The sequence below is a fragment of the Mustela erminea genome, chromosome 3, assembly GCF_009829155.1.
Source record: "Mustela erminea isolate mMusErm1 chromosome 3, mMusErm1.Pri, whole genome shotgun sequence".
Taxonomy (NCBI): domain Eukaryota; kingdom Metazoa; phylum Chordata; class Mammalia; order Carnivora; family Mustelidae; genus Mustela; species Mustela erminea.
This window is the reverse complement of record NC_045616.1, coordinates 5515940-5539448: the sequence shown is the minus strand read 5'-3', so window position 1 is coordinate 5539448 and position 23509 is coordinate 5515940. Positions and strand designations below refer to the sequence as shown.

The window sequence follows — 23509 nt, the reverse complement described above, 5'->3', positions numbered from 1 at the left end:
ATGAAAGAAAAAATAATAAAAGGACACTGAATACATATCTACTAATAATTTCTCTGAAGGTAAGTGGACTAAACACCCTAATCAAAAGAAATAAGGTGTCACAAAAAATAAAGAAAAACAAACATAAAAGAAAACAAAACAAAACTCAACTATATGCTGCCTAAAGACTCATTTAAGATCTCAAGACACCTGCGATTGGAAGTATGTATATAGAGAAACTTATATCATGTAAACAGATGTCAAAAGAAAACCAGAGTAGCAATATTTGTAATAGACAAAGTGGATTTTAAACCAAAGACTGTGATAAAAGATGAAGAAGGGAATTATACTATAATAAACTGGACTATCAAACAAGAAAATCAAACAATTATAAACATTGATACTACCAACATGGAAGCCCCAAACATATAAAACAATTAATAATAAACATACAGAACTCATTTATAATATCGTAATAGTAGGAGATTTCGACACACTTCTTCTATCAATGGACAAATCATCCAAGCAGAATATCAACAAAGAAATAATGGCTTGGGATGACAACTGGACTACATGGACTTAATGCACATATCTTAAGGCAGCAGAGTACACATTCTACTCAAATACATATGGGACTTTCTCCAGAAATCACATACTAGATCACAAATCAGAGTTCAACAAGTATAAAAAGAGAGACATCATACCACGCATCTTTTATGACCACAGAGGTATGGAAGTTGACGTTAACCACAGGGGGGGAATAATCGAAAGACCACAAACACATGAATGTAAACTACATGTTACTAAAGAATGAATGGGTCAAGCAGATCAAAGAAGAAATTATAAATAAATAAATAAATAAATAAATACAAATAAAAATGAACATGCAGAATTTCAAAACCTTTAGAATACAACAAAATTGATCACAAGAGGAAATATAAAGCAAGAATTAACAAAAGAACCAAAAAAAAAAAAAACTCAAATAAAAAAACTTAACCATACATTGAAATTAACTTGGAAAATAACAAAAAGCAAAGCCTAAGTCCTGTAGTAAGTAAGTAATTGCAGTTAGTATCAAAAATAAATTATACACACACACACACACACGCGCACGCACACAAACAAAACAGTGGAACAATGAAAGAGAAACTGGTTCTTTGAAAAAAAGAAAAATAAATGAAATTGAGAAGTCAGACTTATCAAAAATATAACAGAAATAACACAGATAAATGAAATCACAAATGAGAGGAGAAATAATGAAGGACACTACAGAAATGCAATTATAGGAAAATATTATGAAAACCTATATGCTGAGTAGGGGCAAGATGGCAGAGAAGTAGGAGACCCTGTTTCAATCGTCCCCTAAAAAGAGCTAGTTTTCTACCAAAACACTCTGAACACCCATGAAATCATCCTGAAATGTAGGATTATATAGTTCTAGGTCTCTAGTGGGGCAGAAGACTCCAGTCGAGCAATAAAACAGAGTAGGCATGATTGGATTGATATCAGAGCATAAATAGAAGAGGGAGGGAGTCACCAGAAGCATCCCACTGGAAAGTAATAACCCAATATGAGAGTGCTCTGATAACCAGAATTAACTTGGATTCTGGTTAAAAGCACTCAAAAAGAGCAAAAGATCTTAAGTGGCCATTGGTGGAATCAGGGGGTAATAGGCATAGGCCTAAACACATGGTCCCAGAACAGCCATCACCTATGACCACCTGTCCCAGAGAGAGTGTGATGGAGCCTGTGGGGTTGCGTGGCTTGCACCACAACTCACCTGGGAACACTGCTGCCCCTCCAGGAGCAAGTCTGGTGACAAAACCAGCCTGTGTTCCCTTGAACTTCTGTGTACTGCATGACCAGGGTCTTACCCACTTCCTGCCAGTGCCTGAGAAAGCTCTACCCTTGAGATAGGACCAATCAAGGGTCTGGACTCTCCTAGCTGGGGCCAGTGCAATCACCCATGGTGGCAACCTCATGTCTGGACCCCAGCAGTCCCAGCAAAGGCAGCCATCTGAAAAATGCTCCTTGGACAAATATCACTCACAGTTTTAGTAGTATGGGGGTGCAGAGACAAGTAGACACTTCTGGCATCCCCTGAGATGGTCGCTGGAGACCTCCTCTGCCTGTGGGAGGTTTCATAGCTCAGCGGAGTTTGCAGAGGGGAGTCGGTGTATTCTGGACCACCCAGAGGGGAGCAGACTGAAGGTTCTCTCTGAGACAGAGGTCTGGGTCCAGTTTGCTTTCCACTAAACTTCTGAAAAGCCATAATAAACAACTAAAGGGGGGGAGGGAAGAAAAACACAAAACCTCCAGAGAACAAAAGCCTGAAAAACTGGTTTCCAGAGAGCCCAGCCCCTTGATAGAGGGCAAGAGGACTAAACCCAAGCAAGACTAACTGAAAAACAACCCGGGAAGCCCCTCCCACAGAAAGTCAGCCAAAAGAAGGAGAGGACAACCACTTCAGGGTCACCATACAGCTGTAAAACCTCAATATCAGGGAAAACAATATATTAAGCTCTGGTTATTGTCCTAAAATCAGTATAATTCATAGATAGAACTTTTATTTTTAATTCATTCTCACTATTCTTGTTCCTTTTAATTTTTTGAGCCTACTTGGTTTTTTAGGCCTACTTTTTTTAAACCTACTTAGTTTTTTTTTTTTTTTTTAACCATTACAACTAGAGGGTTAATATAGCATATTCCATAATAACCTTTTAACTTGATTTTTTTCATACATATACGTGTGTTTTTATTTTCCCTTTATATATTTTTTTAATATGCACATAGATATGAGCTTCAAAGTAATCCTATTTGCTAACTAATACTGCCCCTATAATATAAACAAGTTTTAATCTCCCTTTATCTCTGGAAATTTGAGTCTTTTACCAAGGTTATCAGGACACACAGAAAGAATCAAAATAACCTTCCTCACCCAGTTGGAGGATTTATAACCACCCTTCCACCTTTTTCTTCTGTCAGTATTTCTGTGTATTTGTTTTTTGTTTGGGTATTATAAAACTCTTATCCTTGGGGTTCATATCGGCTGGGTTCATTTTTCTTTTTTCTTTTATCTTGTCATTTACTTTTGTCTATCTTTTTGTTTACCCATTTTTGTTTGTATACCTTATGAATCTTAATTTGGGGGCCCATTCTGTCTTTTTTTTTTCTTGCTCTCTCTTTTTTCTTTTTCTTTTTTTTTTTTTTTTTTTTTTTTTTTTGGTGGTGAATTCTGATTGCTCAGAAGCATTCCAGTGTGAAGCTTGCCTCGATGGCAGTTGATATATTCAGCTATAAATCCCCTCAACAACCTCTCACCAAAATGACTAGGAAGATAAACACCCAAAAGAGGAAAAATTCAGAGACGGTGCCCTTTCCTTCAGAGCTATTGGATATAGACATAAACAGTGTGTCAGAAAGGGAATTCAGGGTAAAAATTACCCAGGCAATGGCTAGGTTGGAGAAAACCATTAGTGACAATATAGAATATCTAAGGGCAGAGTGAGAGCAGCCCGGAAAGAAGTTAAAAATGTTATCAATGAGTTCCAATGTAACCTAAATATTCAAACAGCTAGGGTAACTGAGGCAGAATATAGAATTAGTGATCTAGAGCACAAAATCATAGAGAACAGGAGGAGGCCTGGAACAAACAGCTAAGAAGGCATGAAAACAGAATTAGGGAAATAAATGACACCAGGAAACATTCTAACATCAGAATTATTGGGAATAATTATTATCCCCCCCCGAGGGGGAGGAGAAAAAAAGAAGACTAGAAAATATATTTGAACAAATTCTCCATGAAAATCTTACCAGTCTGCGGAATGGAACCAACATTTGTTTCCTAGAGGCTGAAAGATCACCCCTCAAGATCAACAAATATAGAAAGACCACAAGACACTTGATTGTGAGACTGATGAATCATAATTTGAGACAACAGTTTTAGAGAGCAGCTAGGGTGAAGAGATTCCTTACATACAGAGGAAGGTCCATCAGAATAACATCAGACCTATTCACAGAAAGCTGGAATGCCAGAAAGAGCTGACAAGACGTATTCAGGGCACTAGGTGAAAAGAACATGCAGCCAAGAATACTTTATCCAACAAGGTTGACATTCAGAATGGATGGAAAGATAAAGAGCTTTCAAGAATGGAAACGTTTAAAAGAGTATATGACCATGAATCTGGCACTTTAAGAAATATTAAGGGGTTCTATAAAAAAAAATAAAAAGAACCCAAGAGTGACATAGAACAGAAATTTGCAGAATTTCTGTAGAAATTCTCTATAGAAACAAGGTCTTCAAAGGCAACATGATGTCAATAAAAACATATCTTTCAATAATCACTCTCAATGTGAATGGCCTAAATGCTCAAATAAAACAGCACAGGGTTACAGATTGGATAAAACGACAGGACCTATCCAAATATTGTCTACAAGAGACCCATTTTGTACCTAAGGAGACATTCAGACTGAATGTGAAGGGATGGAGAAGAATCTTTCATGTCCATGGACATGAAAAGAAAGCTGGGTTAGTGACTCTCACCCAGAGAAATTAGATTTTAAACTAAAGAATGTATTCAGAAAGAAAGAAGTAAAATACATTATTCTGAAATGGTCTAGCCACCAAGAAGATCTAACAATTGTAAATATTTATGCCCCCAAAAGGGGAGCCACCAACTACATAAGACAAATGTTAATCAAAACAAAGAGTCATATTGAGAGTAATATATTAATAGAAGGGGATGTTAACATGACATTCACAGAAACACACAGATCATCCAAACAGAAAATAAATAAACAGGAGCATTGAATGACACATTGAACCAGATGGACCTCTTAGATATACATAACATATCATCCTAAAACAACAGAATACTCATTCTTTTCCAGCACACATGGAATTTTCTCCAGAATAGAACATGTACTGGGTCACAAATCAGGGTTCAACCAATATGAAAAGATTGAGTTATTCTCTGCATATTCTCAGACCATAATGCTTTGAAACTGGAACTCAAGCACAAGAGCAAGTTTGGGAGGAATTCAAACACTTGGAATGTAAAATCAACCCTGCTTAAGAATGTTTGTATCAATAAGGAAATCAAAGAATAACTTTAAAAATCCATGGAAACCAATGAGAATGAAGACACTCTGGCCCATAGCCTATGGGATACAACAAAGGCAGTCCTAAGGGAGAAATACAAAGCCATCCAAGGCTCACTAAAAAAAAAAAAAAAAGAAAAGAAAAAGAAAAATCCAGAATACACCAACTCTCTTTACACATTAAAAAACTGGAGAATCAACATCAAATTAAGTCAACCCAACACACAAGATGGGAAATAATCAAGATTAGAGCAGAGATCAATAAGATAAAAACTAGAGATACAGTAGGACACATCAAAAAAACCAGAAGTGGTTCTATGAAAGAATCAATAAGATCAATAAAACATGGGCCAAACTAATCTGAATAAAAAAGAAAGGACCCAAATTAATCCAACTATGAATGAAAAGGGAGAGATCACAACTAACACCAAGGGAAAAGAAATGATCATCAGAAATTATCAACATTTATATAAAAATAAGCAACCTAGATGAAATGGAATCATTCCTGGAAACCTATAAACTTTCAAAACTGAATCAGGAAGGAATTGAAACCTCACATACCAATATCTAGTAACAAGATAGAAGCAGTGATCAAAAACCTCCCCCAAAACAAGAGCACAGGACCTGATGGATCCCCTGGGTAATTCTGTCTAAAATTCAAAAAAGAAATAATACTTATTCTCCTGAAGCTGTTTCGAAAAATAGAAGCAAAACGAAAACTTCCAGACTCTTTTTATGAAGCCAGAATTCCCCTAATCGCCCAAACAGGCAAAGAAACAACCAAAAAAGAGATCTTCAGACCAATATGTCTGTTTAATATGGATACTAAGATTCTCAACAAGATCCTAACTAATACAATCTAACAGTCCATTAAAAAGATTATACACTATGACCAGTTGGAATTTATCCCCTATATGCAAGAGTTGTTCAACACTCACAAATCAATTAATGTGATAGAACAGATCAATAAGAGAAGAGAGAAAATGACATTGTCCTCTCAGTTGATGCAGAAAAAGCATTTGACAGGATACAACATCCATCCTGATTAAAATGCTTCAAAGTATAGGTATAGAAGGAACATTCCTCAACTTCATAAAAGCTATCTACAAAAAACCCACAGCAAATATCATCCTAAATGGGGGAAAAAAAACAGCCTTCCCTTTGAGATCAGGAACACGACAAGGATATCAACTCATGCCTCTGTTGCTCAATATAGTACTAGAAGCCCTAGCATCAGCAATCAGGCAACAAAAAGAAATAAAAGGTATTCAAATTGGCAATGAAGAAGTCAAACTCTCTCACTTCACAGATGAATTGAGACTTTATATAGAATACCCAAAAGATTCCACCCCTCAAGTACTAGAACTCATAGAGCAATTCAGTAATGTGGCAACATACAAAATCAATGTACAGAAATCCATTGCTTACTTACACACTAACAATGAAAATATAGAAAGGGAAATTGGAGAATTGATTCAAATTATTATAGCACCAAGACCCATAACATACCTGGGAATACACTTAACCAAGGAAGTAAAGGATCTATACTTGAGGAAATAAGAAGACTCATGAAAGAAATTGAAGACACAAAAAAATGGAAAAGTGTTCCATGCTCAGGGATCAGAAGAATAAACATTGATAAAATGTTTATACTGCCTAGAACCATCTATGCTTTCAATGCCATCTTAATCAAAGTTCCTCCATCATTTTTCAAAGAGCTGGAACAAACAGTTCTAAAATTTGTATGGAAACAGAAAAGACTCTGAATTCCTAAATAAATGCTGAAAAAGAAACACAAAGCTGGGAACATCACATTGCCTGATTTCAATAATTACTACAAAGCTGTGATCACCAAGACAACATGGTACTGGTGCAAAAAAACAGACACATAAACCAGTGTAACAGATTAGAGAGTCCAAAAGGGATCTTCTACTCTATGGTCAAATAATCTTTGACATAAAAGGAAAAAATATAGAGTGGAAAAAAGTCTCTTCAATAATTGCTGCTGTGAAAATTGAAAAGCAATGTGTAGAAGAAGGAAACTCAAACATTGTCTTACACCATAGACAAAGATAAACCCTAAATGCATAAAAGACCTCAGTGTGAGACAGTAATCTATCAAAATCCTAGAGGAGAACATAGGCAGTAACCTCTCCGACATTGGCCACAGAAACGTCTTTCAAGATATGCTTCCAAAGGCAAATAAAACAAAAGCAAAAATAAACTTTTGGGACTTTATCAAGATAAAAGATTTTGCCACAGCAGAGGAAACTCTCAACAAAACAAAGAGGTAATCCATGGAATCAGAGAAAATATTTGCAAATCACACTACAGGCAAAGGGCTGATATCCAAAATCTATAAAGAACCCCTCCAATTCAAACTACACACAAAACAGATAATCATTTCAAAAAAATGGGCAGAAGACATGAACAGACACTTTTCCAAAGAAGACGTACAAATACCTGAGAGGCACATGAAAATTGTTCATCATCATTAGCCATAAGGGAGACTCAAATAAAAACCACATTGATATACCATCTTACACCAGTTAGAATGGCCAAAATTAACAAGACAGTAAATAACATATGTTGTAGAGGATTTGGAAAAAGGGCAACTCTCTTACACTGTTGGTGGGAATGCAAGTTGGTGCAGTCACTTTGGAAAACAATGTGGAGATACCTTTAGAAATTAAATATAGAGTTATCTAATGACCCTGAACTTGCACTATTGGGGATTTACCCCAAAGATACAGGTGAAGTGAAAATAAGGGCCTTCTGTACCCCAATGTTCATAGCATCAATGGCCACAGTCACCAAACTGTGGAAAGAATCAAGATGAATGGATAAAGGAGGCATGGTCCATATAGACTCTGAAGTATTATGCCTCCATCAGAAAGGATGAATACTCAACTTTTGTATCAACATGGACTGGAATGGAAGAGATTTTGCTGAGTTAAATAAATCAAAGAGAAAGAGTAAATTATCATACGGTTTCACTTACTTGTTCTGCATAAGGAATAACAAGGAGGACATTGGGAGATGGGGATGAGAAGTGAGTTGGGGAAATCAAAGGGGGGAGACAAATCATGAGAGACTGGAGTCTGAGAAACAAAGTGAGAGTTTTAGAGTGAATGGGGGTGGGGTGTGGATGAGATTGGTAGTGGGTTTATTAAGAAGGACATATATTGCATGGAGTACTGGTTGTGGTGTAAAAAAAATCAATCTTGGAACACTGAAGAAATAAAATTTAAAAATACATGCATACAAGCATACACACATACATATGTAAAAATTTAACTAAAACAATACAAAATTAAGGAACAGATGGAGTCACAAATGAATTCCACCCAAAATTTAAGTTAATACTGATTCTCCTCAAGCTATTCCAAGAAATATAAGAGGAAGGAAACTTTCTAAATACATTCCTTGAGGCCAACTTTTCCTTGATACTAAAACCAAAGACACTAAAGTAAATCCAAAAAAAAAAAAAGCAGGTCAGTATTCCTGATGAACATAGATAAAAATTCTCAACAAAATATTAAAACACCACATTCAACAATACTTTGAAATGATCATTCATCATCATCAAGTGTGTTTCTTTGGGTAATGCAAAGATGGTTCATTATCCACAAGCCAGTGTGAAATACCACATTAATAGAATAAAGGATAAAAACATATATAATCATCTTCATAGATGCAGAAAATACAAGTTGACATAATTTCAAGTTTTTCATCCTTAAAAAATTTCAACAAAATGCTTTTAGAGGGAATATACCCCTAGGCAATTAACATCATATATGACAAACCCACAGTTAACATCATACTTAATGGTGACAAGTTGAGAGCTTTTCCTCCAAAAACAGTAACAAGAGAAGAATGTCTACTCTGCCACATTTATTCAAAATAGTACTGGAAATCATAATCCTATCACTGTATAATCCTGTGCAAAGAAACAAATGCATCCGAATCCATAAGGAAAAAAGAAAACTATAACATCTTGAGAGAGACATAGTATTATACATAGAAAACTCTAAAGACTCCACTGAGAAGCTCTTAGAATTAATAAATTCAGTAAATTTGCATGATACAAAATTAATATAAAGAAATAATTTGATTTTCTATACACTAAAAATGAAGCAGAAGAAAAAAAATTTAAAATCTCTTTAAAATTTCATGAGAAAAACAAAATATCTGGGTTTCAACTTCTCCAAGAAGTTAAATGACCTATACTCTGAAAATTATAAAATATCAACTAAAGGAATTTAGATGACAAAGACGAATAGAAAGATATTCCATGCAGATAGAGTGGAAGAATTTATAATGTTAAAACATCCAAACTACCCCAATAAAGCTACAGATTCAAGGTAATCCTTATCAAAATACCAATAACAGTTTTCTCATAACTAAAACAAATAATTGTCCAATGTGTATAGAAACACAAAAGGCCTTGAATATCCAAAGCAATGGTGAGAAAGAAAAATATATACCACAAATCTATTATAATTAAAGCAGTATGTTACTGGCACAGAAAATAGACACACAGTAAATGGAATTAAACAGGGATACCAAATATAAACCCATGCTTATATGGTCAATTAAAGAAGGCAAGCATGTACACGGGGAAGATAAATTCTCTTCAATAAATGGTCCTATGTTGGGGTGCCTGGGTGACTCAGTGGGTTAAAGCCTCTGCCCTCGGCTCAGGTCATGATCCCAGGATCCTGGGATCGAGCCCCACATTGGGGTCTCTGCTCAGTGGGGAGCCTCCTTTCTCCTCTCTCTCTCTCTCTGACTGCCTCTCTGCCTAGTTGTGATCTGTCTGTCAAATAAATAAATAAAAATCTTATAAATAAATTAATTAATGGTCCTATGTAAACTAGATAACTACATGCAAAATAATAAAACTGATACACTTCATTAAACCCTACACAGAAACAAAAATGGTTTAAGGACTGAGATCTGAACTCATAAAGCTATAGGAAGAAAACATAGGCAAGTCTTTTTGACATTGTTCATATATATATATATATGTATATGATTATTAGTTTTATTTGTTCAATGAGAGAGAAAGAAAGTGAGAGAGAGAGAGAGAGCATGAGCAGGGGAGGGGCAGAAGGAGAGAAATCGAGAGAATTTCAAGCAGATTCTTTCCTAAGCACAGAGGCTGACACAAGGTGCTAGGTGCCCCTCTATGACATTGTTCTTAGCAACATCTGTATGTATATGTCTGTGCCGGCAAGGGAAGCAAACAAAAACCAAACTACTGGGACTGGACCAACTTAAAAACCTTACACAATGGTGGCTAAGTTCAGTCTGTTAAGCATCAGTCTTTTGGTTTAGGTTCAAATCATAATTTTGTGGTAGTGAGATCAGTTACTACAACAGACTCTGTGTTCAGCATGGGGTCTGCTTCAGATTCTCTATCCCTCTCCCTTCAGCTCACTGTCTCTCTCTCTTTCTCTCTTTCTCAGATAGGTAAATGAAATCTTAAAAAACAAACAAACAAAAATAAACACCCTTAAATCCTTAAAGAAAAGCCTTTATGCAGTGAAGGAAATTATCAACAAAACAAAACAAAAACACAAACTACTTAATGGGAAAAGAGACTTGTATTGATATCTGGTAAGACTTTAACATCCAAAATATATAAAACATATACAACTCAAAACCAAAAACAGAAGAAAAGCAAAACAAACAAACAAAAATGCCCTTCAATGGACGAATGGATAAGGAAGATGTGGTCCATATACACTATGGAGTATTATGCCTCCATCAGAAATGACGAATACCCAACTTTTGTAGCAACATAGACGGGACTGGAAGAGATAATGCTGAGTGAAATAAGTCAAGCAGAGATAGTCAATTATATGGTTTCACTTATTTGTGGAGCATAACAAATAGCATGGAGGACATGGGGATATAGAGAGGAGAAGGGAGTTGGGGAAAATGGGAAGGGGAGGTGAACCATGAGAGACTATGGACTCTAAAAAACAATCTGGGGGTTTTGAAGGGGTGGGGGGTGGGAGGTCAGCGTACCAGGTGGTGGGTATGATAGAGGGCATGGATTTCATGGAGCACTGGGTGTGGTGCAAAAATAATGAATGCTGTTATGCTGAAAATAAATAAAAAATAAACAAAACAAAACAAAACCCAACTGTAATTCATTTGAAAATGTGCAAAGGACCTGATTAGATGATTTTCAAAAATCTATATAGATGGCCAACAGACACAGGTGAAAATGGTCAACATAGCTTATTACCAGTGAAATGTGAGTCAAAACCAAGAGATATCTTCTGATACCTGTCACAATGACTATTATCAAAAATATAATAAATACTAAGTGTTAGCAAGGATGTGGAGAAAAGGGAATTCTCACATACTGCGATGGGAATCTAAGCTATTGCAGACAATGTGGAAAAGAGCAGGGGGTTTATTTAGGAAATTAAAAAGGTGGTGGCATATATTGCATGGAGCACTGGGTGTGGTGCATAAAGCATGAATCTTGGGACACTGAAAAAATAAAATTTAATTTTTAAAAAGGAAATTAAAAAGAGAAATCCTTGACAATTCAGTAGTTCCACTACTGGGTATTTAACCTCCAGAAATGGAAACATTAGTTCAGAAACATAAGGGTTCCCTTAAGTTTATTGCAGTATTATTTACAAAACCCAAGATCTGGAAGTGACCTAAGAAGTGTCCTTCACAGATGAAAGAACAAATAATATGTGAGATAGATACATAGATATCTATATTTATATCTATATCTATATCTAGTTATGTGAGTTATATAGATATTTATATGTGAGATAGATATCTAGATATCTATATATTTATCTATGTTTGTATACATAGATCTATATCTATATTTATATATCTTATATATATATAGATCTGTATCATCTATATATAGATATATCTATATACATAGATATGAGATAGATATCTAGATATCTGTCTCACAAATATATACATATACATATATATATTTGTATATATATATGACAATGGATTTGTATTTATTCAGCCAGAGAAAGAATGTGATCTTGATATTTGCAACAACATGGATGAGCTTAGAGGATGTTAAGATAAGTGAGATGTCAGACAAAACAAAGCCTATGGTTGCACTTTTATGCAGAATGTTAAAAAACAAAATAAATAAAATGGAACCAGATCCATAAATACAGTGAACACACTGGTGGTTGCAGGGGTTGGGGGTGAAAGGGTGAAAGGAAGTGGGAGGTACAGGCTTCCCATTATGAAATGAGTAAATCATGTGGATGATAGATGCAACATAGAAAATATAATCTCTGGTATTAGAATAATTGCATAGTGAAAGATGATAGCTACACTTTGTGAACCAAGCATAATGTATGGAGTTTATTGAATCACTATGCTGTATACCTGAAAGTAATATAATATTGTTCGTCAACTATACTTTTTATTGTTTTTCATTTTAATTCTAGTATAATCAGCAATTATTTTTCAAATTAAAATTTGTTTTAATCTTTTTGATTAAACAAAGCAATTATTGACTGAATTAGTGTATTGATAATAAGCAATGACAGCTGAGTTGTAAATTATGTAAATCTTTCAAATAATTAGCCACTTAGTCAATTTTTTCAAAGAATACCCAGTAATGTCCTTAAGTTTTGATTTATGACCCTCTAGTTAATAAATCCTCTTTTTCTACCTTGAAAAATATGTTTCCAATGGTTTTAGAAAAAAAAACAATTTTTTTCATATTGACCAAGTAAACAATATTGGGCATTTTTTAAAGATTTTATTTATTTATTTGACAGAGACAGAAACCACAAGTAGGCAGAGAGGCAGGGAGAGAGAAAGAGAGAGAGAAGCAGACTCCCTGCTGAGCGGAGAGCCTGTTGCAGGCTCCATCCCTGGATTCTGAGATCAGACTAGAGCCAAAGGCAGAGGCTTAACCCACTAAGCCACACAGATGTCCTCAGTATTGGACATTTTGAGAAAAGTCTACATTGTACATTAATTTAGGGATATGAAGTATAATCATTTGTGTGAACCGGTAGGTGATGAGAGTAGAACTTTAACACAGCACTATACATCTCTTCATACTCTGGGAATTTTTATAGTTGCTATTACTGTTTGTTTCCTTGTTTAGTTTTACCTTTGATTACTGTCCTGATTCTTTTCAACACAAATTGAGGTAAAGTGGGAGGAAGGTAATGCTTAAGATACTGGAAATTCAATCAATGGAGAACAATATACATCTTAGCTCTATAGGAATAACTAATATAATGCCATCTAGAATACTTCTATTAGTTCCAAGGAGAGCATTTGTTTAAAGATCCCATCAGAAACATTGAAAAGTGAGGCACGGAAGTGTCACAGGCTATGGTAGTCAGTCCTGCTTAGATAAAAATTATCAATTTAAAGGACAGATGAAACAGGCTTTCTATGAGACATTTCACCCCCTGCAGAGAAAGGCCATCATGGGGAGTCATGGCCTTAGTAAAAACTTTAACTTCTTAATGTCTTCTTGCTTATGCTCATGAAGAAATGTTCTGAATACTGCTCTATATTACATTCCCCCCAAATACATGAAAGAACACATGCATTCTGAAACCAGAAAATGCCATCCTGATGCAAAACTAACTTCAATTAACAAATGATGTCACAGAGAATTGTATTACCTCTGGATACATAAACAAGCACATAATCAAACAGAGATATAATCTGGTTTCTAAACCCTCAAATTTAAGTGTAGATCAGAAATGAAGTGCATTTTTTTCTTGATGAAATTGATAAGAAGCAGAAGGCTAGCTGAGGACAAGGCAGAAGCTGACACCCCACACTTCCCCCTATGAGATATATGTGATATTCCTTAGGCACTCCAGGCTGCCCTAGAGAAAAAAAAATACATTTAACTGGTAGAGATCACAATCCTGAAAGACCTGAGTCTCTCTAAGTCTACAAATGTCCCAGTTATTTACAAGGAAAAAGCTTTCTTATCAATAGCCTAACTTTCAGAGGTCCATAACTCCATTCCTGAAACCCTAATATCATCCTCCCCTCCATAAAATTGAGGGAGGCTGAGGCAGAGAAAAATGTAAATAAAGTTGAATTTCTTCTAAGCCTAAAGTTCATTGACAAGGATGTATGATAGGAGGAGTGTGACATTCTTGCAAGAATTTCCCAACTATCTTACTATTAATGACTTACTTAAAGGAAAAACAACCTTAACAAATGGCAAAATACCAGTATCCTGTGTGTCTTCTTTAATACATGAAAGTTCTTTTAGACCACTCTTTTTCCTTAACTCCTCAAATCGCAAGAGATATAATCAGCCACACCTCACAAACCCCAGAGAAGCAGCTTTTTCTGCCCATGGGTCTTGCTCCTGTGCTTTAATAAACCACCATTTTGCATCAAAGATGTTTCAAGAATTCTTTCTTGGTCTTTGTCTCTAGATTCCACTCCACTGCACCTCATCTAGATCCCAAAACTACGTGAAAATAATTGACCTTAACCAGACAACCTCTATTTTCTGAAAAACGCTCAGAGTTTTGAATATGTACTTACATATTTTTTCTGATTAGTTTTTCTTGTTCCCAATTTGAAATGCTAAAGGCCCCCTACAAACCAATTATGAATTTGGTGTTAATATTACAATGTACTTCTTCCACAAACGAACCCAATCCCCACAGTTTTTGCTGTTGTTGTCTTGGGTTTCTTTGAGTTGTTTGTTGTTGTTCTTGTTGTTTCATTTACCTTTGGCTTTTCTAACACGCAGAAATAGAACACAGATGGTTACACTGATGACCAGGAGAACCAGGAGAACAACCAACCACACTATCCAGGTAAAGTCCTCAAGAAATAAGGAATCTGAAAAATAGAGATTGTCTCATTAAGTATCTAGCTTGGTAACAGTGACTTGGCTTCTGTGAACAGATCCCAAGAGTTTTCTTTTAGGAGACATTGCTAGAAATGACACAGATTCTTTTTTTTTTCCCTAAAGATTTTATTTATTTATGTGACAACAACGCAGTGAGAAAGAGAATAGAAGCAGAGAGAGTGGGAGAGGGAGAAGCAGGATCCCCACTGAGCAAGGAGCCTAATGCAGGTTTCAATCCCAGGACCCTGGGATCATTACCTGAGCTGAAGACAGATACTTAACCACCAAGCCACCCAGGCACCCCCAGATTCTAAGCCTCACCTATCCTTCCCTGGAATTCTACAGAATTCAGGAATGCTAAAGTGGCTTCCATTCCCTTTCTTGTTCCTAATGTATGGAGATGCAGAAATTTTATTTTATAAATCATAATGTTTTAATACGCTGAAAACATACAAGTAATGCATCAGACATCTATGTACCTACAATCAAGATTTAGCAACATTAATATTACTCTATGTAACAAATAATTCTGTCATAATTAATAAAAACCTACAAATGCAATAAGGTATTTCTTTTCATATTTGTTTCCAATTTTTCACCTTTGGTTCCCCAAACTGTCTTTGTCATGTGTTCTTTCTATCCAATTATTTTCTACATAAATATATATGTGATCTTGAAAATATGTCAATGAGTGAGAGGCATGTGGAGCTTCTCTAAAGATTAAAGGAGAAACTGTGACATCTTGGATAATAAGCCAAATGGGATTCACAGTCTAGGTTTTAGAGACAAATGTTTAATTCAATTTAAGGTTTTTTATGGGATATCTGCCAACTGGCAACTTTAATCAGTAAAATTAATAACTATTGTTTTCTTATTTTTCTAATGAATACTTATTTTAAAAGAGGTGTCAAGAACACATTCCTTCAGAGACTACCCTCATTTAAGATTTCAACAAGATGTCTCTAGAATTTTTATTTGGTGATCTCAAACCCATTAGTATATTAAAATATTTAAAAAAATTTATCTCCTACATTCAGACTTTCAAGAGCATTATAATATTGTCCCAACTCATAATATCTTATTATATGTTTCAACTCACTTCTTCGGTATAAAAATCTCAGTAAGAAACTCCTAAATTCCTCTATTCTTTGTAATACTAAAGTTGTTGAACAAAAATCCTCTATTTTGTATGTGTGTTTGCTTTTTTCACATTCCCAAACTCAAGTTCTCTTCCTCATTATCTGTGTTTGTGTGTGTGTGTGTGTGTGTGTGCTTTTTTTTAAATTTAATTTTTTATTTCTTTAAATTTTATTTTATTTTTTCAGTGTTTCAAGGTTCATTTTTTATACACCAGACCCAGAGCTCCATGCAATACATGCTTTCCTTAGTACCCACCATCAGACTTGCTCATCCCCCTAACCCCCTCCCTTCCAAAACTCTGTTTCTCAGGGTCCACAGTCTCTCATGGTTCATCTCCTCTCCATTTTCCCCCATTATCTTTTCCTTTCCTTGTCCTAATGTCCACCATATTATTTATTATGCTCCACAAGTAAGTAAAAACCATAGGATAACTGACTCATTTCTCTCAGCATAATATCCTCCAGTCCTGTCCATGTTGATACAAAAGTTGGGTATTGATGTTTCTGGTGGAGGCATAGTACTCCATTGTATATATGGACCATGTCTTCTTTATCCTTTGTCTGTTGTAGGTCATCTTGGCTCTTTCCACAGTTTGGCGATTGTTGTCATTGTTGCTATAGACATTGGGGTACAGATGGCCCTTCTTTTCACTACATCTCTATCTTTGGGATAAATAACCAGTAGTGCAATTGCAGAGTCATAGGGAAGCTCTATATTTAATTTCTTAAGCAACCTCCACACTGCTCTCCAAAGTGGCTGCACCAACTTGCCTTCCCACAAACAGTGGAAGAGGGTTCCCCTTACTCCACATCCTCCCCAACACGTATTGTTTACTGTAGTTATGGCCATTGTAACTGGTGTAAGGTGGTATCTAAATGTGCTTTTTTTAAAAGATTTTATTTATTTATTTGACAGAGAGAGAGAGATCACAAGTAGGCAGAGAGGCAGGCAGAAAGAGAGGGGGAAGCAGACTCCCCACCGAGCAGACAGCCTGATGTGGGGCTCGATCTCAGGACCCTGAGATCATGAACTGAGCCAAAGGCAGAGGCTTAACCCACTGAGCCACCCAGCTGCCTCCTCTCAATGTCCTTTTGATTTGAATCTCCCTGATGGCTAATGATGATAAACATTTTCTCATGTGTCTATTAGCCATTTGTATGTCTTCTTTGAAGACGTGTCTCTTCATGGCCTCTGCCCATTTTTTGGCGTGATTATCTGTCTTTTGAGTGTTGAGTTTGAGGAGTTCTTTATAAATCTCAGATATCAGTCCTTCGTTTTCCTTATTATCTTAAAATAATGTGACTTCCCAAACTAAAGCATTATAGAGGGCACATATTGCATGGAGCACTGGGTGTAGTGCAAACAATGAATCTTGGAACACTGGAAAAATAAAATTAAATTAAAAATAGTAAGAAAACAATAAAAAAAGAAATGACACTTTGCTTGTTGATAGGAGGTGAAACAAATATTTACCTACTGTAGGAAACCATATTATGGCTCAGTAATTTTCTAAGAAATGGAAACATAATAGAAATATGATGAAATGTCCTCAGGAGTTTATTATTCTATCTGGGGAAATAGTGAAACATATAATCACAAAAATGTATGAGTAAAGAGGTCACTGAACACAGAAAATTTGATGACCATTTCATGGGAAGATAAGATAAAGTATTGAGGGATGAGAAGGAAACTCTCAGTTACAGAAAAGCAGAGCAAATGTGTCAATGACAAGCTACAAGGGGTATTGCATGTTTGAATATGTTCAGAGAATTATGTGGGATATGGAGAATTAGAGACATGGAAGACAGGGATGAAAAATGAAGCTGAAGAGATAGGAAGGACGAGAGAGAGAGGGGGTTGCTGTTGATAGGGTGAAATACTTCAAATAAAGGTATTTGCATATACAGTAAGTAGTGAGATAGTTTGGGCAATCTCTTTCTTTGAAAGATCACTTTCGGTAGGTATAAAGAACAGACTGAAGTCTGAGCTCTTCTTTGCCTGTGATATTATTTTTGTTAATGTAAAAAATTCATGAGGTAGATAGTAATATTACCCATATATAACAGATGGAAACTGAGCACAGAGAGCTCAATAGTTACCCAAGATCATGAAGCTAGTAAATGGCTCTGCCAGAATTCAAATTCAATTTGACAGATGGGAGAAAACACCAAGTAGTGAAAAGTAGCTTTCCCTAGACAGTGGATTCAGACGTTTAGGAGGAACTTTGAAATATTCATCAAAATTCGTTTTCTCACTTTGAATGCCTTTGTGCATTCATATATTTATTTTTATAAAGTAGAACAATGACATTTCTATCATAAAAAGGAATACAAAACAAGACCAAATGTGAATTTTTACAAGTCTTCCACATTAAGAATCACAAATGGATAAACTAGAATATTCTTCTTGGTGTGTCAGTCATGGATCTTTGTCAGCAAGATCTTAATTATCCCAATGATACAGATATAGTGAAAAAGAGGGACATTTGCACCCTGACGTTCATAGCAGCAATGTCCACAATGGCCAAACTGTGGAAGGAGCCAAGATGCCCTTCAGCAGATGAATGCATAAAGAATGGTCCATACACACAATGGAATATTCTTCAACCATCAGAAAGGATGAGTATCCACCATTTGCACTGACATGGATGGGAATAGAGGAGATTATGCTAAGTGAAATAAGTCAAGCAGAGAAAGTCAATTATCATATGATTTCCCTTATTTGCAGCATATAAGGAATGGCATGAAGAACATTAGGAGAGGAAGGGAAAAATGAAGGGGGGAACAAGAGGGAAAGATGAACCATGAAAAACCAAGGACTCCAGAAAACAAACTGAGGAGTTTAGAATGGAGGGGAGTGGGGGGATGGGTGAGCCTGGTGATCCCTATTAAGGAGGGCACAGACTGCATGGAACACTGGGTATTATACACAAACAATGAATCATGAAACACTACATCAAAAACTAATGACGTACTGTATGGTGACTAACATAATGATAAAAAATAAATCTTAATTAGCAATGATATTGCTAATGATAACTGACCTGCCAAGGAAACATGCACTTCCTTCTCAACATTGAGTATTGTGTTCCTTACAACACAGGACACATCTGCTCTTGAACTTTTGTCCACTGTGAGAGATGATTCCACATGAAACAATCCACTTCCTTCCATTGTCTTTATCTCAGAGCCTGGTGCCAGATGCAGTCCTTGATGGTTCCTCCATTGCACCTCAGGCTCTGGATACCACCCCGTGGACATGCAGGTCACTTTAAAGTCCTTTTTATTTCCAGGTTCAATGTGGATATGAGGGGCCCTACCCGAGACTAGAATAGCCAAAGACAGAGAAATTACACATCTCCAAATGTTTTCTTGCCATTTTACATTTTAACTAGCTTCTATGAAACTCAATTTTCTTATTTATAAAAGTGGAGTTAAGAAAATAAACTAGTCACAGAGAATTTTGGAAAAAAAGAAACCAGCTGTATCAACATTTAATAAAGTACCCAAATGCCCAGCATGCCAGAAATAATTGCTTACTTTTTACCTCCCCTACTTTGAAACATCACTGAGTAATTTTATTTGATGATTCTTAAAGTTGAGAAGAAAAACATCCATCAAATCACTTGGAACCTAAAAGCTAAAGGCACACATTAGTTGGTGGTTTTCTGAGGCAAGTTACTAGTCATTCTCAAATATCTATTAATGTCTAATTCTAAAGATGTTATTTTTTTATAAGAACTTATGATGTTGGGAATGTTACTGACATCAATGTGGTCCAGATAAACTAGATACAGGTAACTACTAAGTACCTGAAATATTGTTAGGAACTGAATTTTATATTTACATCAATCAAATGTATATCAAAAACATTTAAATTTCAATTTAACACGTGGTTAGTAGCCACCATTTTGGATAGAACCCTTTGGGAAACAATATAAATTTTAACTGTGTATATATCAGCCCTGGTTAAGAATACATGTTCCAACACTCCAGACTTAAAATTAGAAGTGACTTTGAGATATCAATGGTGTGTTTCAAATAAAAATGATGTATATGCTTTCCCTCAAAGTAAAGAGATACTCCTTTTCTACATTTTTTCTCCCTTCTCAAGGGCTGGAGAATTCAGAGTGTGAGTCATCTTCAACAGTGGATTGTATGGATGTGGCGAAAACATCCAGATAAGAAATGTGCGAACCGCACAGTGTCTAGCCAACTCTTCTGATTCTGTGCTCCTTTCTGCCTTTACCACAGAATAAAGAAGCTCTGGTTTAAGCTACTGTCTTCTGTAGTTCAGTGGATATTAGTGCAGCATTCCACGCAGTATTATGTAGAGTAACTGATACAGTGGTAACAACAAAAACAACAAAGATCAAATTTACTGGGATCAAATTAGCCCTATTGTGAGTTGAAATGTGTCTTCTGAAAGGATATGTTCTAGTTCTAACCTTCAATACCTGGCACTTATTTGGATACCATTTTGTACAAGTAATTAGTAAAGAGGAATTTATCCAGGATTGGGGTGGCTTATAATCCAAAGTGAATGTGGTCTATATAAGAAAGAAATTTGGACACAGAGACACAGGAAAATGGCCCTGTGAAGTTTGCAGCAGAGAATGTAGAGATTCCAGCATAAGACAAGTCATGCCTGGGGCTACCAGAACCTGGAAAAGGCAAGGAATCATTCTTCTCAGATGCTTCCCTGAGACCATAATGCTGATGATACCTTGATTGTGGACTCTGTCCTCCAGAATTGTGAGAAGGTACACTTCTGTTGTTTTGGGCCATCTTATTTACAGTAATTTGTTATGGCAGTCCTTCTATTAAGTTGGTGAAAGAAAATTATCTAATGTTATCTGATACTGCATGGAAGGCCAGACCCTGACAAATCACCAGGAGTTAGTAAATAACATGTTACACCAAGGATGACTTCATTGGCACAGTGGTGTCTCCCAGTGCTGGTACTGATAAACAGTATTTTCAGAATATAATAGCTTTGAGAATCAATGGAGAATCATGATTATGAGGATAAGTTCTAGATTCAAAAGTTACATTTGTACTGGCTGGCAACACCAACGGACCAATCTCTCTATACCTCCATTCCCTGTTTGTGAAATGACGATAAAAATTGTCTCAACCCATGTAATGGGTATAAAAATTACTCTATTAAACTGCTTACTGGGTTGTAATAAATATTATTCACTTTAAAGAGTTCATGAATTAAGAATACAAAGAAATTATTTTTTTCATTTTCCAGGATCTTTACATTTGAAAGGCCATCACATTACATTTCACATATTCAGGCTACCTTCTAGGACTTGAAGAGAAATGCAATTATGGATGGGTATTTTCTGAAGACAAAATTCAATAAATCTTTTTTTTATTTTTTGGTAGAAACACAATAAATGTTTCATTAGTATCTGATTTTTTGGAGAGAGAAAAGTAATGTTGTACTTCAAGTTATACCATTCTCTTCACCTCTTTAAATTTGTGGTCTGTTGGTAAAATGCATTGTGTGGGTTAAGCCTCAATTAAAAATAGCAGTGGGAAATAGGGGTGAGGGAATGGATATTTTTAGAGGATTTAAACATGTATTTCAAATGTTGCCTTAGCCATTCGTGATGTAACTTGAGTTATCAAGTCAAGACTGAGGGGCTGAAGTGGAAAAAAAAAGTTAGCTAATAAGAGAGGAAATCAAGTCACCATGGTTCTCCTACTAATGTGGGTTTCTGACTGGCATACGTGAGGCCAGCATGGCTTCTGACACAGCACAGGCTGACTTAAATACCATTCTTTACCCATTTTGAATCTCTTGGATTTTCATTGTCTTATGACCATGGCAAGGAGAGAAAACCTATAGTGTTTATCATCATTATAAGGTTATGTCATCTAATATCAGAACTTTCAATTTTCTTTCTTAGCTTTTAGGAGATATTTTTTGTTAAGTTTGGTTAAAATTTCTTTGGATGTTCTAGGCCTAGTAAAATAGGTGGGTGTAATTTATCACTATTTTTTTGTAATATATATCCATAGTACAAATTAAGATCACCATAGGATTTATCTTAGTTTTATTTATTTATTTTTATGTCTGAATTTTTTGTTTATTTTTATCTTTACTTTTTAAAAAATTTTATTGTTATATTAGATTCTATACAGTACATATATACATATCTTAGTTTTATTTAAAAAAATTGTGCTTAGGTAGCAAATACAACTTCCCTTCCATATGATTTGGAAAAATCAACAAAGTGATGTATCAGATAACCTCATTTAGAAGATATAGGAGATTGTAAAGTAAATTCTAGGATGTGTGTCAACTAACAATTTTTGCAGCTAATGACAAACTCATTCTGAAACACAATGCCAGAGTTGTGGTAATAACTTCAAGATAGGAAATGCATTCTTCTAAAGAAACTGGGGTAAAATGGAAAACTACTGGAAAGTTGTTTTCTATTTAGTGATAGGATAACTGTACAAATAACAAGTTAAGTCTGAGATAAAATTGAGATGATCTTGAGAAATGGCATGTTGTTTATTCAAGAAGCAACAGTAACAATTGGCTCTCAAATTCAGACCTCCTAATATGGGTTTACCCAAGGTTTAGGAAATGTTTGTAGGAATTCATGAAGTGTTGCTTTGGAAGTTACCACAGTAGAGTGACTGATCCCTGCTCTAAAGGCAAAACTCAGTGAATAGGTAAACATAATTGATCTCATTCATTCCTAGTGCTTGGCTAAATGCCTCCATGGGAGTGACACTCATTTGCATGCAATAGAGACTTCCACTGAGGAATCCCAGTCTACTTACCTAAAGATGCAGATTTACTCTAAACCCAGGAAGGAATCACAGAAGGAGGCAACTATTTGCTCCTTTACTCTGCAGAAAAACTATTAGGGGATGTGTGAATCAAAGTGTCTGGTAACAAAAACTCTGACTCAAAAAGGTGTTTAAAACTTGCAAGGAAATCTCTCCACAACAACTTCTTTTAATTTATGAAAATTATATAAGCATCCACCCTTTAGTATGTAAATATGGATTACAGCTACTTAGTTCATAATCAGAATTTTTACTAAATAGGAGGTAGGAATATTTAGAAACAGGTAAGGGAGTTCTGGAGGAGAAAAATTTCCCAGTCTTTGGGAAGAAGGCAATATTATTGCCTCCATCTGATGGATTCGGTTTATGTCTCATAATGTCCATTATAAAGGAGAGGATAGAGAAACTTATCATCTGAGCTCAATATAAGGTCTCACAAAGTTTATAGAGAAAATGCTGATTATCGCTCATTGCATGATTGAATTGGAATGCTTAACTTTCATTCTGGCAGTACAGTTACATTGTTTTGTTTTATTTTGTCTTGTTTGTTTGGAAAATATCTGAGAGGAGTGAGATCTAAGGGGGCAAATTATGAAAGGATCTGAAT

General features: G+C 35.5%; 1 protein-coding gene and 1 long non-coding RNA gene across 2 annotated transcripts in view; both read right to left on the bottom strand.

Annotated features, from left to right (window-relative positions):
• Window positions 1-14927, bottom strand: part of LOC116585530 — a 28071-nt gene extending 13144 nt beyond the window's left edge. Inside the window, exon 1 of the long non-coding RNA XR_004283681.1 lies at window positions 14824-14927. This is a non-coding gene — a long non-coding RNA (uncharacterized LOC116585530). The remainder of the gene's footprint in view (window positions 1-14823) is intronic.
• Window positions 14928-17647: 2720 nt separating this feature from the next.
• Window positions 17648-23509, bottom strand: part of LOC116585762 (butyrophilin subfamily 1 member A1-like) — a 56765-nt gene continuing 50903 nt past the window's right edge. Inside the window, exons 3-4 of the mRNA XM_032335023.1 lie at window positions 19183-19412; window positions 17648-17656 (exon numbers count right to left, since the gene is read on the bottom strand). Coding sequence (XP_032190914.1) covers window positions 17648-17656; window positions 19183-19412 — 239 coding nt within the window. The remainder of the gene's footprint in view (window positions 17657-19182; window positions 19413-23509) is intronic.